The sequence below is a fragment of the Sabethes cyaneus genome, chromosome 1 (genome assembly GCF_943734655.1).
Source record: "Sabethes cyaneus chromosome 1, idSabCyanKW18_F2, whole genome shotgun sequence".
In the NCBI taxonomy this organism is placed as follows: domain Eukaryota; kingdom Metazoa; phylum Arthropoda; class Insecta; order Diptera; family Culicidae; genus Sabethes; species Sabethes cyaneus.
In genome coordinates, this window is record NC_071353.1 from 172,520,626 (window position 1) to 172,535,635 (window position 15,010).

A 15,010-nucleotide genomic window follows, 5' to 3' on the forward strand; every position below is an offset into this window, starting at 1 on the left:
GCACATCATCGCAGCCGTGTCGCGGCCGTATTTGATTGAGAGGAAAACGTGAATTGCGTTTTTCTCTGTCTCATGAAGTGAGTTTTTGTTGTCACATTCACCATTGCCGCACAGCGGCAGCAGCGACGACGGCGGTGATAACCGTCAACGGCGTGTAATGCCATCTTTTGACATGCATGGCGACATGGCGCGGTGTCTAACGGAGATTCCACCAGTCCCGCGATCCGCGAACGAACGGCAGTAGCGGAATTCGCGGACACGCTCCTAAAATGCGGCATCAATCGGCTCGGTGCGAAATGCCGCCTGCTGTCCGCGTCGTCTTCGGCTGTCTGTCACACCAACCGTCACCAGGCAGGGCCGAGGGACCGTCCGTCCGCCGATTTCGAAGGTGCCAACTGGGCGATGCGATGCGATGCGATGCGATTTCTGCCCCGCATCACAGTAGGCAACCAATCATGATGGAAACCGCAGCAGCAGCACCAGCAGGAAAAACGGGTCAACCAAATAAAGTGTTCATTCGAAGAAAATCTAGCGAAGCGACCATCTATGGGGACAATCGCGTCGCGGTGCAGTAATGCACTCGCCCCTCGCGACTTGGTACTGTAAGGTCTGTGTGCGGTTTTGCTCGATCTGATCCGAGCAAGCTCTGGAATGAGGCGAAAATGTGACGCTGCTATAGAGCTACTTACTTGGGTGTGCGTGAATGTGTCAGTGTGTCTTTCTGTGATTATATGTCAGTAAGCCATGCAATCAAAGTAAAATGTAACGTGAAATATGGATCACGTGTTACTAATAAGGTCCCTTCCACATCTGATAAGAATTGAGTCATTTCAATTTTAACATTTTGTTGTCCCTGAGTTATGGCATGGGAAAAGCTAGAAATAGCATCCCGTTGGAATCAAACACAGGGTTGTAGACAAGCTAAACAGTTTATCTACCCAAACCCTGCAGTAGCTAAAAAACTACTCCATTTAACTCGTAGTGAACTACGCACGATCACGGGACTCCTAACAGGACACAGCCCCGCTCTTTATCATTTAAAGAATATCGGCAAGGTATCATCTGACACCTGCCGCTTTTGTAACTCTGAACCTGAAAGTTCAGCGCATCTGCTCTGCTATTGCGGAGCTCTTGCATTATCAAGGCACAACTTCTTAGGAAGTTTCCTTCTTACGCCATATCAGGTATGGAGCCTAAATCCCAAAACGGTCATTGGCTTTATAAACCATGTAGTACCGAATTGGGGCACAGGATTACAACTATTCCGCTCAACTCCATCAATGGGTATGAGCGATCCGTAAACTGTGTACAGCAATCGGGGCCTGCCACAAAAGACGATCATTAAGACTGTCGCAGTAGCCTTTTAACCCAATGCCCTTCTGGCATACAAAAAAAATGGCTGAATAACTCGGTTTTCCTAAATAGTAAATCCTAATTCAAATATTCATATCTTATAAACCAAACAACCTGCCCAAGAAACATTTATGCGCTGAATAAACATTTTAGTAGCCACAATTATTCAGCCATAGCTGAATATCCAACGAATAAAATTTATATAAACAGCTGTACAATACTTATTCAGCCGAAATTGGAGAACTTATACAACCTATTTGTTTCGAGGCGGAAAAACACTTGTTAAGCAGTTATATCGCCTCTGTGCGCCTTGTTTCCAGCTTTGCGCAAATTGGTTATTTAAAAACGCGCAAAAGCCTCTATTAAACTACATTACCGCTTCAAAGCAGCTATTACCAAGCCCGAAGCTTGACTTAGATGTTTAAGAGCTGAAAAAAGGTTTTTATTTCTAATACTAAACCATAGTTCAGTCACAGGTTAAATAAATTCAGCTAAAAACGTTTGATCAGCCTGGAATTGTTACTTGGGTAGCTGCTTTCAAAGCTGCAATTGAGCTTAATAGAGGTTTTTGCGTGTTTTTAAATAACCAATTTGCGCAATTCTGTCAATTTTATTTTTAGAACGTGAAATAGTTTTGCAATGCTTTTTCAGTCGCTTTATCAACGTCTTATCAACCTTTATGCAGCCAAAACATAATCTATTTTGAAATTTAAAAACTGGAACGTGTCATATTTATTTTGCTGTGGCGTCGTATGCTATGTTTTAAATTTTGAATAACTTGAATTCGTATATACAAGCTAATTAAAATTGAATGTCGTCAACTTTCGGGAATTGAACCGCCATCTTCTGATCCATAAGCACTCATCGTATGATCCGCCCCATCTGCATCTGCAGAACAGACAGTGAAAATATCTTTACACTTGAAGCAGTCGATAACTGACATATATTTTTGCTGCCAGTCGAATTGCGAAACTCTATGATCTGACAATTTGTGTGCTGTGAACCGAATGAAAGCTTAGTATTAGTTTATAAAGCCACTTTAACACCTTTAAGCAACCGTAGAACGTTTCTATGTTTATGGCTGTTCAGAAGCGGATTGTTTAGCAGAAAAATCCGCTATTAAGCTTGTTTATCAGCTTTGGAGAAATGCTGGTTTGGAAAAACGTAAAGTAGCTCAAACATCGCTTGGTCAAACGCCATTTAAGTGCTTACTTTATGCAGCTTGGATCGCCTTAAACCAACTCGTAAACAGCAATTGCTCGTCCTGTTCTTGAAAGATGACGACATGCATTTTTATGTAGCTTGCATACACGAATTCAAGTTATTCGAAATTTAAAATACAGCTTATGACGCCCAAGCAAAATAAATATAACGCGTTCCAGTTTTGAAATTTAAAAATAGATTATTTTTTGGCTGCATAAAGGTTGATGAGACGTTGATTAAGCGACTGAAAGAGCATTGCAAAACTATTTCTCGTTCTAAAAATAGAATTGACAGCATTGCGCAAATTGGTTGTTTAAAAACACGCAAAAGCCTCTATTAAACTCCATTGCAGCTTTGAAAGCAGCTCTTTCAGGCTAATCAAACGCTTTTATAGCCGAATTTATTCTACCTGTGGCTTGGTTTAGTTTTAGAAATAAAAACCTTTTTTCAGCTCTTAAACATGTAAATTCTGTGATTTTATTAAGCTTCGGGCTTGCTAATATCTGCTTTCGAAGCTGCAATGGAGCTTAATAGAGGCTTTTGCGCGTTTTTAAATAACCAATTTACGCAAAGGTGGAAACAAGGCGCACAGAGGTTATATAAAGGGCGAAATAATTGCTTAACAAGTGTTTTTTCTACCTCAAGCGAAATAGGTTGTATAAGTTCTCCAATTTCGGCTGAATAAGTATTGTAGAATTGTTTACATAAATTTTATTCGATGCATATTCAGCTATGGCTGAATAATAATGGATGCTAAAATATTTAATCAGCGCATAAATGTTTCGTGGGAGGGCTGTTTATTAAGATGACAAATCGTTTATTCAGTTAGTATAGCACAATTATTGAGAATATTGACGGGTTGTGGAGAGGTTGAAGACGCGCCTAATCTGCTTATGACACTATTGTGTGAAGCAGCTGATTTACAGCGCATTCGTTGGCTGCTTAATCACTTATAGAATACAGAGGTCTTTGTTTAAATTTATTCAGCGTCTACCACCTGTACCTGTACCTGTATAGCATTTTACTTCAGCTTCGGTGTTTGTTGGGTAGTGCAAACGTTTTCTTGCAGTTAGCGTATTCACAGATCATCTGGAGGGTCTTAAAGACAGTCTGTCTCTTGCTGCTCTCCAGAAAAAGGACAAAAAAAGAGGAAAAAATAAGACAAAGGGAGAAAAAATGAAAAGAGCACGAAGGAAAACGTCACAAAAACTGGACAAACAAGATAAGTACAGGTATAAAAAATAGAAAAATGACAGAAAAACCGTCGCAGAATGGGAGGGAAAATGGAACATAAAAAGGAAAAAAATGGAAAGGTAGAAAACGGAAGTGAAAAGATGGAGCACGAGGAGACGGACAGAAAAAGAAGGAAAACGGAAGAGAAAAATAAGAAAACTCATAAACAAAACGAAGAAACATAGGATAAACTGGACAGAAAACGGAAAAAATGAAAAAAAGACAGTAAAAAATGAAGAAACAAGAACAGAAAAAGAGGAAAATCGAGATAGGAAAAAAACGGAAGACAAAAAACGATCGAAAAAGAAAAACAGAACGTGACAGAAAAGGAGGAAAAGCAGAACCTAATAAGAGGAAGAACGGAACAGACGAACAGCGAAAAATACGTTAATCGAAATCGAAAAAAAACAAGAAAAAAGTCGAGAAACGGGACAGAAAATGACAAAAAATTAGACCTAGAATCGAGAAAAAACAGAAGAAAAAAGATAAAAAAACGAGGAAAAAAACAATCACTCAGCAAAAGGGCAAAAAACGGGACACAAAAAGCAGGAAAAAAAGTAAAAAAAAACGAGAGAAAAAGAGGGAAAACGAAACAGGAAAGGGAATACGGAACAGAAAGCAAAAGAAACCTAAGGGTCTTCTTTGACCATTTGGTTTCTCTTACTAGCGAAAAGAAAAAGGCAAACAACCGATAGAGGATACAAAAAGAGTTCAAAGGGGATATAAAACGGGGAAAATATGGGACAAAAAAATGACAAAATGAGATAGAATGAGAAAAAAATCAGAGGGGTTGTGCCCAAGACACGACCACATAGGATTTTCAACAAGCTGAAAATTTTGCGCAAAATTTTTCTGCGGCATACAAAAGAAGAAGACGTTTAGGAAATGGCAGTCAATGTCGCCCGTGACAAGAAAACTTATTTCCGCATGGTTGTTGGTCGTCCGCAATGGCGAAAAATAAACTTTCCCTGGTTGCCTGTGCTATGGTATTACCTGGGCAAGAAAATACAATAAACTCTTCAATCGTTGTGTGACCCTTAAAAGGACCGATTGTTTGATTATGCACTAACGCACTTAACGTAATTTTCTTTTCGGTAAATTGGAGTACCGATAACCGCAACCCAGACACGGCTTGTTGCAACGAACCAACCGGAAAGCCAGCTATGCGATCTAAAGTATCATCGACGGGGCGGCCGATCGTCTATGGTCATAAGTTACGATGAAGTGACGTGGGATAATTCTGGTCGTTTTGTTGTAGCGAGCAGCGTTTCCAGCAAACTCAAACACTTCCGCAGCTAATTATTTCATCACGGCCGACAGCTCCAGCCCCAATAGCTTCCTATCCTCAGCAGCCGGTGAATACTGCAGACGTGCACGACTCGAGCGTGACTTTCGCTTGCCCTTGATGCTTCCTCTTTTGTCGCGTCCAGACGAGACATACCAGTAGCTCAGCTAGCGTTTGAATAATGCTGTTCGCCGGCTTCCCTCATGTTATGTACCAGAGCAAGCGACAAGAATCGGTTCCGCCAATTTTTCTTGGTCCATCATTCCATCATCTACGCTGTTTGTTCAACATTTTAACTTCAGTCTGAACAAAAGAGCAAAGTTACCAGTGAGCCGTTCACCTGTTTGCTGCCAAAGAAATATTACGCTACGTATTACTGTAGCATTTATGATGGATAGATTTGTGTTGCTAAAGAAAACCGAGTAAAAAGCTATAAGTTCCAAGTTTCCTAAGTTTCATCAATTACCGAAAACTGTTCTTTTAAGAACGAACAAACTCTTATATGAAGGTGCAAAAGATGTCACTTAAAATGCTAATACTAATACTGCTTTTATGAAGATATAAAAGATTGTTGTTCGCCGCTGAGCACAATAAATTTTATTGGGCCAGCAATAATTATTAAAACAAAACATTCGGTTTAGTTTCAAGACGTTTTCCTGCGGTAACTATAAAATGCAAGAAAATTATAGACAGCTTAGTGGTGTAATTGGTTAAACAGCACACTCAACTAGAGATTGAGAGCTTTGGGTTCGACTCTCACTTTCGCTAAGTCTATGTTTTTGGCCAAATATCAAGAATTTTCAGTTTGCCTGAATCAACACTTTTCGCATAGGGCATTTATTTTTCCCAACAGAAATAAAAGAAAGTCCGGAGTTTTCAGCCGAATTGGCCGATATTTTTGCGTTGACGTTCGCCAAACTACGATTTCTCCGGTGTTCCGAGTCAAAACGTTCTCCTCAAAGGATCGGATGACCCAGTTTTTGTTTATGTCTGGGCACGCTGCACTAGTGACTTTCAATATTGAATACGTCGATTGAAATCCACAGTTGAAATCTTTGCTGACTAAAGGGACTATAATTGGACCGGCATTGGAGGTTGTATTGAACTGAATTGGACTTGGACTGGATTAGAATTGGACTTGAATTGGATTGCACTGGACTGTACTTTCGGGTTAGATTCGGGATAGACTTCGATTAGAATCGGACTGGACTCCAATCGGATTCCGGTTGAGTTCGATTTGGGCTTGAATTGGACTGGATTCGGATTGGACTCGAATTGGATTCGGATTGGAGTTGCATTAGACTAGGAGCGGACTTAGTTTGAACTAGTCTGGACTGAACTGGACATGAATTGAACACGCATTAAACTCGCGTTGAACTCGGATTGTACTGGATTGAATTGGGTTGCACTGTGCTAGACTGGACTTGAATCAGACTTGGATAGATGTCGAAATGGACTGACCGAGAACTGGAATATATCGGATCGCACAGCATATTGGAGAGATTGGGATCCGAATGGATTCGAATTAGACATGGCATGAATTCAGACTGAACCCGGAAAAGAGTCTAAATGGAAACTGTACTGGATCGCGCTCGGTCTTGCATTGAACTCGGATTAGATGTGGATTGAGTTAAATTTAGGCATGAATTGTATTGGATTGGACGTGGATTGAATTGGACTGGACTGAATTTGTGATAGGCTCGGATTGAACTAGGATTGGATTCGGATAAAACTCGAAATAGAAGCTCGTCTGGATCGTACTAGGACCTGAATTGAACTCGGATTGGAATTGGATTCGATTCGGATTGGGATTGGACTCGGATAGGAGCCGGAAAGAATTGGGTTTTGAATAGATTGGACTGGACTTGAATTGAACTGGCATTGGACTCCAATTAAACTCGGATTGAATTCGAATTGGTGAAGGATTAGACTCTGATTGAGCTTGAATTGGATTGGACTGGGCTTAATTAGGATTCAATTCGGATTAGTCCCAGATTGGACTCGAATGGGATCTAAAACGCACTGAGATTGCACTGAATTAGACTCGAAAAGGAGTCGGAATGAACTGGAATTGCAATGGATTGGTTTCGGGTTAGACTAGGAATGAATTGGGTTTGAATCGAATTGGACTTGGATTAGTCTCAGATTGGAATTGAATTTGATTTTATTGGACTGGACCCAAGACCCAAATTCGAATTAGATTCAGGATAGACTCGGATTGCACTGACTTTGAATTGGAAAGGCTTGGATTGAATGTGGATTCGCATGGACTTGGTTCGGATAGGATTCGAGCTGAGTCCGGTTTGGGCTTGAATTGGACTATCCATGGATTGGAGTCGGATTAGACTGGACTGCACTTAAATTGAATTCGATTGGAAAGGAATTAGATTGGACTGGACTGAACTTGGACTGTACTCAGATTGGACTCGAATTACATTCGGTTTGGAATCAGAAAAAAATCTAAAACGAATCGAAATGGATTGGACTGGACTTGTATTGGATTCGGGTTGATTTCAGGTCGAACTTAAATTGGATTCAGATTGAGTTAGATTTGAGCTTAAATCATATTGTATTGGACTTAACTTGAATTGAACTGAGATTGGACCAGACTAAACCGAACTGGACTTGAATTGAATACAGATTGAACTCGGATAGAAGCCGAAATCGAAACTGAACTAGATCGCACTCGGTCTTGGATTGAACTCGAATTAGATTCGGATTGAGTTAGATTTAGGCTTGACTTGTATTGGATTGGATTTGGTTTCGATTGGACTGAACTGGACTTGAATTGCACTGGGATTGGATTTGGAGTAGGCTCAGATTGAACTAGGATTGAACTCGGATTGGGTTCGAATTGCGATTGGACTCAGATAGGAGTCGAAAAGGCCTGAGCTTGAATTAGATTAGACTGGACTTGGATTAAACTCGGATCGGACTAGAATTGGAGAAGGATTAGACTCTGATAGAATTTGAACTGGATAGCACTTGATTAGCATTCATTTGGGATTAGTCCCGGATTAGACTCGAATTGGAGCCGAAACACACTGGAATTACAATCGATTGGATTCGGATTAGACTAGGATTCAATTGGATCTGAATAGAGCTCGGATTGGAATCAAGAATTGAACTTCAATTTGATTGGATTGTATGGGACTTGGATTGAGTTCGAATTGGATTCACGATAGACTTCCCAACAAACATTTTTGTTTAAGAGCAGTATATTCAAGTATTGTATAGCTAAATCCAGTGAAACAAGCGCTTGATAAGTTGGACTGGACTGGATTTGGATTCGACTAGACTGGGTTCGGAATGGGTTCGGGTTAGGCTTCGATTGGACTCGAAATGGATTGAGTGAGTGCCGGTCGAGTCCGATTCGGACCTGAACTGGACATGAATTGGGCTCTGATTAGATTCGGATTAAGTTAGATTTAGATTAGAATTGTATTGAATTGAACTAGAGTGGGTTAAACTGGACTCTACCTAAATTTGATAGCAAATTGGACTGGACTTTCGGATTGGATTCGGGTTAGATTCGGATTGAACTCGAATTGGATTCGGATTGACTCCGATTTAGGCTAGAATCGGACTGGACTTGGATTGAACTGGGATTGGACTTGCATTGGAATCGGATTAGAGTGGGCTAGACATAAACTAAATTAAATTAAAATGGAAAGATGAAAACAGATCGAACTCGAATAAAACTCGGATTGAGTTATAATTGGGTTTGAATCGAATTGTATTGGACTGGACTGGGATTGAACTCGGATAGTAGTCAGAACAGACTTGACTGGAATTGGATTCGGGATAGACTCGGATTAAACTAGGATAGGAGACTAAATAGAAACTGGATTGGATCGCACTCGGACTTGAGTAGGCTAGGACCGGACTTGGATTGAACTGGGATTGGACTCGGATTGGAGTCAGATTAGACTCTTATTGAGCTTGAATTGGATTGGACTGTTTCATCGGTGTTTACCAATAAATCTGAAGTTCCTCAAGGCAGCAATTTGAGACCACCGCTTTTCTCGCTGTTCTTTAACGATCTTGCCTTACTGTTGGGTGCGTGCTGGATGTAGGTTAGTATCCGCCGATGATCTGAAACTATTTGCCTCGGTAGGAAATATAGACGACTGCCGTCGCTACAGCAAGGTTTGCTTGATTTGTTCACGAACTTGAACTGGTGGAAAACGGAACTGCCTCATTGTGAGCGTTGTCAAATGTGAGGTTACGCTGGAGCCAAAAATAACGTTCAATCTACAATGTCCAAAATGCAGCGACCGCTGCGCAAAACGGGATTGCTGCTTACCCAGTTTCATCGGACTGCATTTGGATATAACGAACCAATTACTGCGAGGCTTCCTGTGATGCATTTAATGGTGGATACAAGATCGTAATACTGCCAGTGACGTATCATGAGGACAATCAATCCACAATAAGGATTATCGATGGACTCCGTGATCTCAGCAGACTCAAACATATCAATATCAAGGATTATTTCATCAGCAGTTTGGTTCAGTAATGAAGCATTGTGATGAAGTACATACCAACCGGGAAGCAGAAGGGTAGGAGGCTAGCCAATTCCAACGACTGCACGGAATATACTTTATTTTTACACTCTGTACAGTGTTACAGTTCTGATTTCAGACGCTTAAAGATGAATTTGCGGTAATTAGCTATTCGCTTAATCAGCAGATCATCGAATCATCAGATTATCCCTGGATTGTCCCAATGGACTGGATTGAAATGGTCTAGACTGCCAATAATGGGACGGGAATAGAATAGGGACGGGGCTTGGAAGTGTGACGGGAACTGGAAGTAGGATGGGAGCTGCAAATGGGACTGGGAATGAAAGTGGGACGGGACTAAAAGTGTGGCGCGTATTGGAAGTGCGACAAGGACAGGAAGTGGGACAGGGGATGCAAGTGCTAGGGGAGTTGGAAATGCAAAATGAGCGACGATTATAAATATAACTGAGACCGGATTTGGGACGGAGATTGGAATTAAGACAAGGATATGAAGTGGAACGGGAATGGAAGTAAAATAGGGGCAGAAAGTGAGACCGGGAAACAAACTCAGGGACAGGAATCGCGAACTCTTTTCGCTGATAAAGTAAATGTAAAGTGATTACGCTGAACATTTGATAAGTTCAAGATGATAAATTTGCAAAAACCAAACTAAAATCGCTTAAATCAATCAATCGATATTTCTTCGTGAGATTTACATTATGGAATCTTGAACTCCCTATTTGTAAAATAATATAAGTGCTAGGACTTGGACCTGTTTGAACAGCAATACACGACATACTTAGCAGCTGAACAAATAGTTGGTCGCAAACTAAGCAAATAGTTCACAGCAATATATAACTATCCAGCTATTGACAGCTGATATTCACATTACTATAGCTATTCGAAACAAACACTACGCTGCCAAACATGGCCGTCATTACAGGTTCTTACAAAACCACAGTAGCCATTGAAATTAACTAATCTCGTCTCTTTTCTCGACTGCAGTAATTACACTTTTCGTCACCATGGCAACGATTCCCTTGTTGATGGAATGTACTCCCGTGGAACAACCCAGCAGCGAGGTCCTAAAATACTGCGGTTATCTCAGCTGCAAGGACATCCGTTTCGAAAAGGGTGAAAAGTTTTGCGCTAAAGACACCGTCCTCGGATATTGCAAGTGTGCCGAAAATGACGGCAAATGGCTTCCACGGTACGTCCAATGCAACCTGGGAACCGTCTTCGTGCTGACCGAGAAAGGCTGTGTTACCGGAAACAAAGCCTCGCTGGCAGCTGCCTGCGATGCATAGTATTTTTTTATTCATTGAATCTAATAAATCTGTAAACTACGTCGGACAACTATCCGTCCAGAGCTTATCGGCTACGCAAGTCTGTCGTTGAAAGCTGAACGTCGTTCCGACGGCACAAGGCATCTTGACGGGAGTGAACACCCTCTCGACGGCGGTCGGTCGACACTGACAGTATGCCTTACGGTTCGTTGGATGACACCACAGTTTGACAATGTCCTCGTGCTTGGTGCACGGCTGAGAACATGGACCATCGACCACCACGGGTTTCACTTCCATTTCCGTTTCCAAGGTCGGACACTCAGATTCCTGCCAGAATTCCGGCCGAACGCACGTTTGCCGTTTGAAACTAAATTTGGTGCCTGCGGCACAGGGCATCACCTGTTCCGACCAAGACTTGCCAACCATGCCGGTTCGGCACTGGCAAAAGAAACTGGAATTCGAGTGGCACCACAGTGTATTGATGTCCTTGTAGGTGTTGCACTTCGAATTGATACAGCCTTCCGTTGTTTGCCCGCTTGCGAGGGTGAAGAACAGCGTCAGAGACGCTGCTGCTTTGAAAACTGAAGTTTTGAATCAAATTGACGTAATTTGAATCAATTGGCGGAAAAAAATGATAGAATAGGAAGTTACTCACACATTCTTTTATTTTTTAATTCGTGGGATGATCTTGCTGCTGCAAGTTTTGCGATTCTACTGTCTCCATTTAAGCAGTCTTTCGCAGTTAATAAGAGTGCGAAATCTTCGCATTGCGATTAATAATAAAATTCGTAAATATATGACAGCGTGTTTGCTGAAGAGGAAAAAAAACAAACAGACAACCAACACGTACCGGTTCCGTATAGGTATGAGATAAGAGTTTTCAGAATGAGATCATAAACCACCATTTAATCCGCTTTGTTTTTTTGACACGTTCCTGGGATTGTCGCGACAAATTTATTACTGACGAATAATGGAATAATTTGTTGTAAAACTTCAAAATATTTTCTACCAATGCGAATGAACTTCCTCTTTGTCAGTTCAAGTTTAGTCAGAAGTTTAGTTTAGAAGAAGTTTAGAAGTCAAATCGAAGCACAATTTCAAGTCCTAATTCAATTTTAATTTCATGTTCATTGCCAATTACAACTTTGATTTCAAAAATTTAAAGCCAAGTCAGTTCCATTTTTGGGTCCAATTTTAAGTGATGGTAGAAAACTGCAAAGAAAAGTTAGAAAAGTATGTTCCGTCACATGAAAATTTTATGAAATCCTAGAAAAAAGAAGCAATAACCGAAAAAATGAGACAAAAGGAGAAAATGCTAGAAAAATGTGACAAAAACTGGAGAAAGACGGATTACAAAAAGAGGAAAAACGCGAGAAAGAAAAGAATACAATCTCGCACGAAAAAGAAAGGCAAAACGAACGACAAAACGTATCAGAATGGGAGAAAAACGGCGCATAAAAAGAGAAAAATATGGAAAAGAAGACAACAGGAGAGAAAAAGAGAACGAACAAGGCGAAAACCGATTAAATTGGACAGAAAAAAATGAAGAACGGAAAAAAGAAGGAAAATGAGAGAAAAGAAAGAGGAACCTTAAAAAAACGAGAAAGAAAATGAGGATAAACTACCGGAAAAAAGAAAAAATAGGTCAAAAAGGTAAAGAAATAAACAGGATGGAAAAGAAAAATAGAAAATACAGAAGAATAGAGAAACGGAAACCGAAAGAGAAGAAAAACGGGACAGGAAAGAAATTAAAATGGGAAGAAAAAATGAAATTGAAGGACAAAAGAGATAGCAAGAAAAAACAAAAAAAGTTAACCGAAAAGTAGGAATAGTAGGATATAATAATAGGAACGGAACAGAGGAACGAGAAACAACGAGCGACGAACGAATGAAAACGGGATAAATAAAAACAAAGAATAAAGTTGTAATGGGACAGAAAATTGCAAAAACTGCGACAGGTAGAGAGGAGACACCTGAAGGAGGAAAGGACTTGAAAACGGGGAAAAATGGAGGAAGAAAAACGTTTTCGTCTTTCGAAACAGTGGAAATTCAGGACTCAGGATAAGGGCAAAAAGGGACAGAAAGAGAAATGGCAAAAAGAAAAAAACGAAAGAGAAAAGTGGAAAAACGATACAACAAAGGGAATACGAAACAGAAAACAAGAGAAATAAAAATTAAAGGAAAAATAATGAAAGAGAAAAAAGAAAATCGATAGAGAAAACAAGAAAAACGGAAAAAAGTGGTCAAAGGGAATATTAAAGGAGAAAGATGAGACTAAAGCCGGGAAAATGGGACAGAAAAAGAGGAAAAGAAAAACATGAGAAATGAACTACAGAAAAAGCTAAAGAACAACGCAAAGCGGGAAATAATAAAGGAAAATACAATGAAGGGATGGAAAAAAAGAAAACCAATAACAAAATAAAAAGACAAAAAAAACGAAAAACGAGGCTTCAAAAAGAAAAAACGGCACATATGAAGACAAAAGACGAGAAGTAAGGAAAAAAAAAATGTTAGAAAAATACGAAAACTGAAAACGAAAACAATAGTAACAAAAAGAAGAAAAAATACTAAAGACGGAAAAGAAAAAAAAAACAAGCAATTAAATTATAGAAATCTTGTAGAAAACGGCTGAAAATAGTAAAAAATGAAGCAGGAAGTTAGGAAAAACGAGAAAAAAAGGAAAACGAGAGAAAAAGACGAAAAATTGCTGAAAAGTGAGAGTAAAAACCAACAAAACAGTACAGAAAGGAAGAAAAAACAGAACAAAAAGTGGAAAAACGGGAACAGAAAAGCGGTAAAACGTGTGAGAGTAAGACGAAACATGCCAATTTTAATGTTAAGCGAAACTTCGTTTCGCTTTTAAGCTCAATTTAGTCCAAATTCAAGTCAAGGAAAACGGGAAAGCAAATAAAAAAAACCAATAAAAATCATGAGGAAAAACGGGGTTGTAAATAATGGAAAAATGGAAGAGGAAAAGGAGAAAAACGGAACAATTTCTTGCTGCTCTCCAGAAAAAAGCAGAAGCAAAAAGAACAAATGTCACAGAAAAAAACAGGAAGCAGCACGAGGTAAAACATGACCTAATGGGACGAAAAACAAAACGCAAACAGAGAAAAGTGGAAACGAAGAAAACGGGAGAGTAAAAGAGGAAAAACAAGGTAAAAAACGAGGACGGACTGGACAGACAATAATGAAGAACGGAAGAGAAAAAAAGTAAAAATGCAAAACGAAAGGAGAACCCTAAGAACGATGTAAACGAGAAAGAAAATGAGGATAAACGGGACAAAAAAGAGGGTAGAAAACGGTAAAAAATAAGGAGAAAATATAGAAGCAGCTGAATGGAGAAACGAGAACAGAAGAAGACAAAAACTACAGGACAGAACAGAAAATTAAACAGGAAGAAAACAGAAAACAAAAGAGTTAAACCCGAAAAGAACCACAACGTGACAGAAAAGGAGGAAACGCAGTACATAGCAAAACGAAGAACGTAACAGACTACTAGGAAAACCGGAAAAGAAATGGAAAACAGGGAGCCAAAAATAGAGTGAAAAGACACAAAAAATGGACATCAAGAAAAGGAAAACGGTACAGACAAAGACAAAAAACAAGAAGGAAAGGAGCAAACAAAAAAGAGTAAGAAAAAAACTGGAAACGAAAAACAGGAGAAAAAAGAAAAGCAAACGAGAAAGAAAAGAAAAACAAAATATAAATGAAAATTATAAGGAAAATTGGAGCAGGAAACTAAGCAAAACGGAACAATGAAGAGAGAAAAGGCGCAAAAACGAGAAAGAAAAGAAAAACAAAATATAAATGAAAATTATAAGGAAAATTGGAGCAGGAAACTAAGAAAAACGGAACAATGAAGAGAGAAAAGGCGAGAAAAAGAGGAGAAACTGATAAAAAGTGAGAGTAAAAACGAAGGAAACAGTACAGAAAAGAAGAAAAAACGGAACAAAAAGTGGAAAAACGGGACTGGAAAAGTCAAAAAGTGGAAAAGGAAAGAGGTCAATTTTAATTTTAAGCGAAATTTGGTGTCCATATCCGAATTGAGGTTAAATTTCAAGCTCAAATTAGTCCAAGTTCAAGTCAAGGAAAACGGGAAAGCAAATAAAAAAACGAATATAAATCATAAGCCAAAACGGAAT

The 15,010-nt window shown here is 39.6% G+C and overlaps 1 protein-coding gene across 1 annotated transcript; it reads left to right on the forward strand.

Annotated features, from left to right (window-relative positions):
- The first annotated feature begins 10,462 nt into the window (after positions 1-10,462).
- On the forward strand, positions 10,463-10,961 carry LOC128746100 (uncharacterized). Its single transcript, XM_053843153.1, has 2 exons — positions 10,463-10,522; positions 10,585-10,961. Exons 1-2 carry the CDS (start codon positions 10,507-10,509, stop codon positions 10,884-10,886), a joined length of 318 nt encoding a protein of 105 aa, XP_053699128.1. The 5' UTR covers positions 10,463-10,506; the 3' UTR covers positions 10,887-10,961.
- The last annotated feature ends 4,049 nt before the right edge of the window (positions 10,962-15,010 follow it).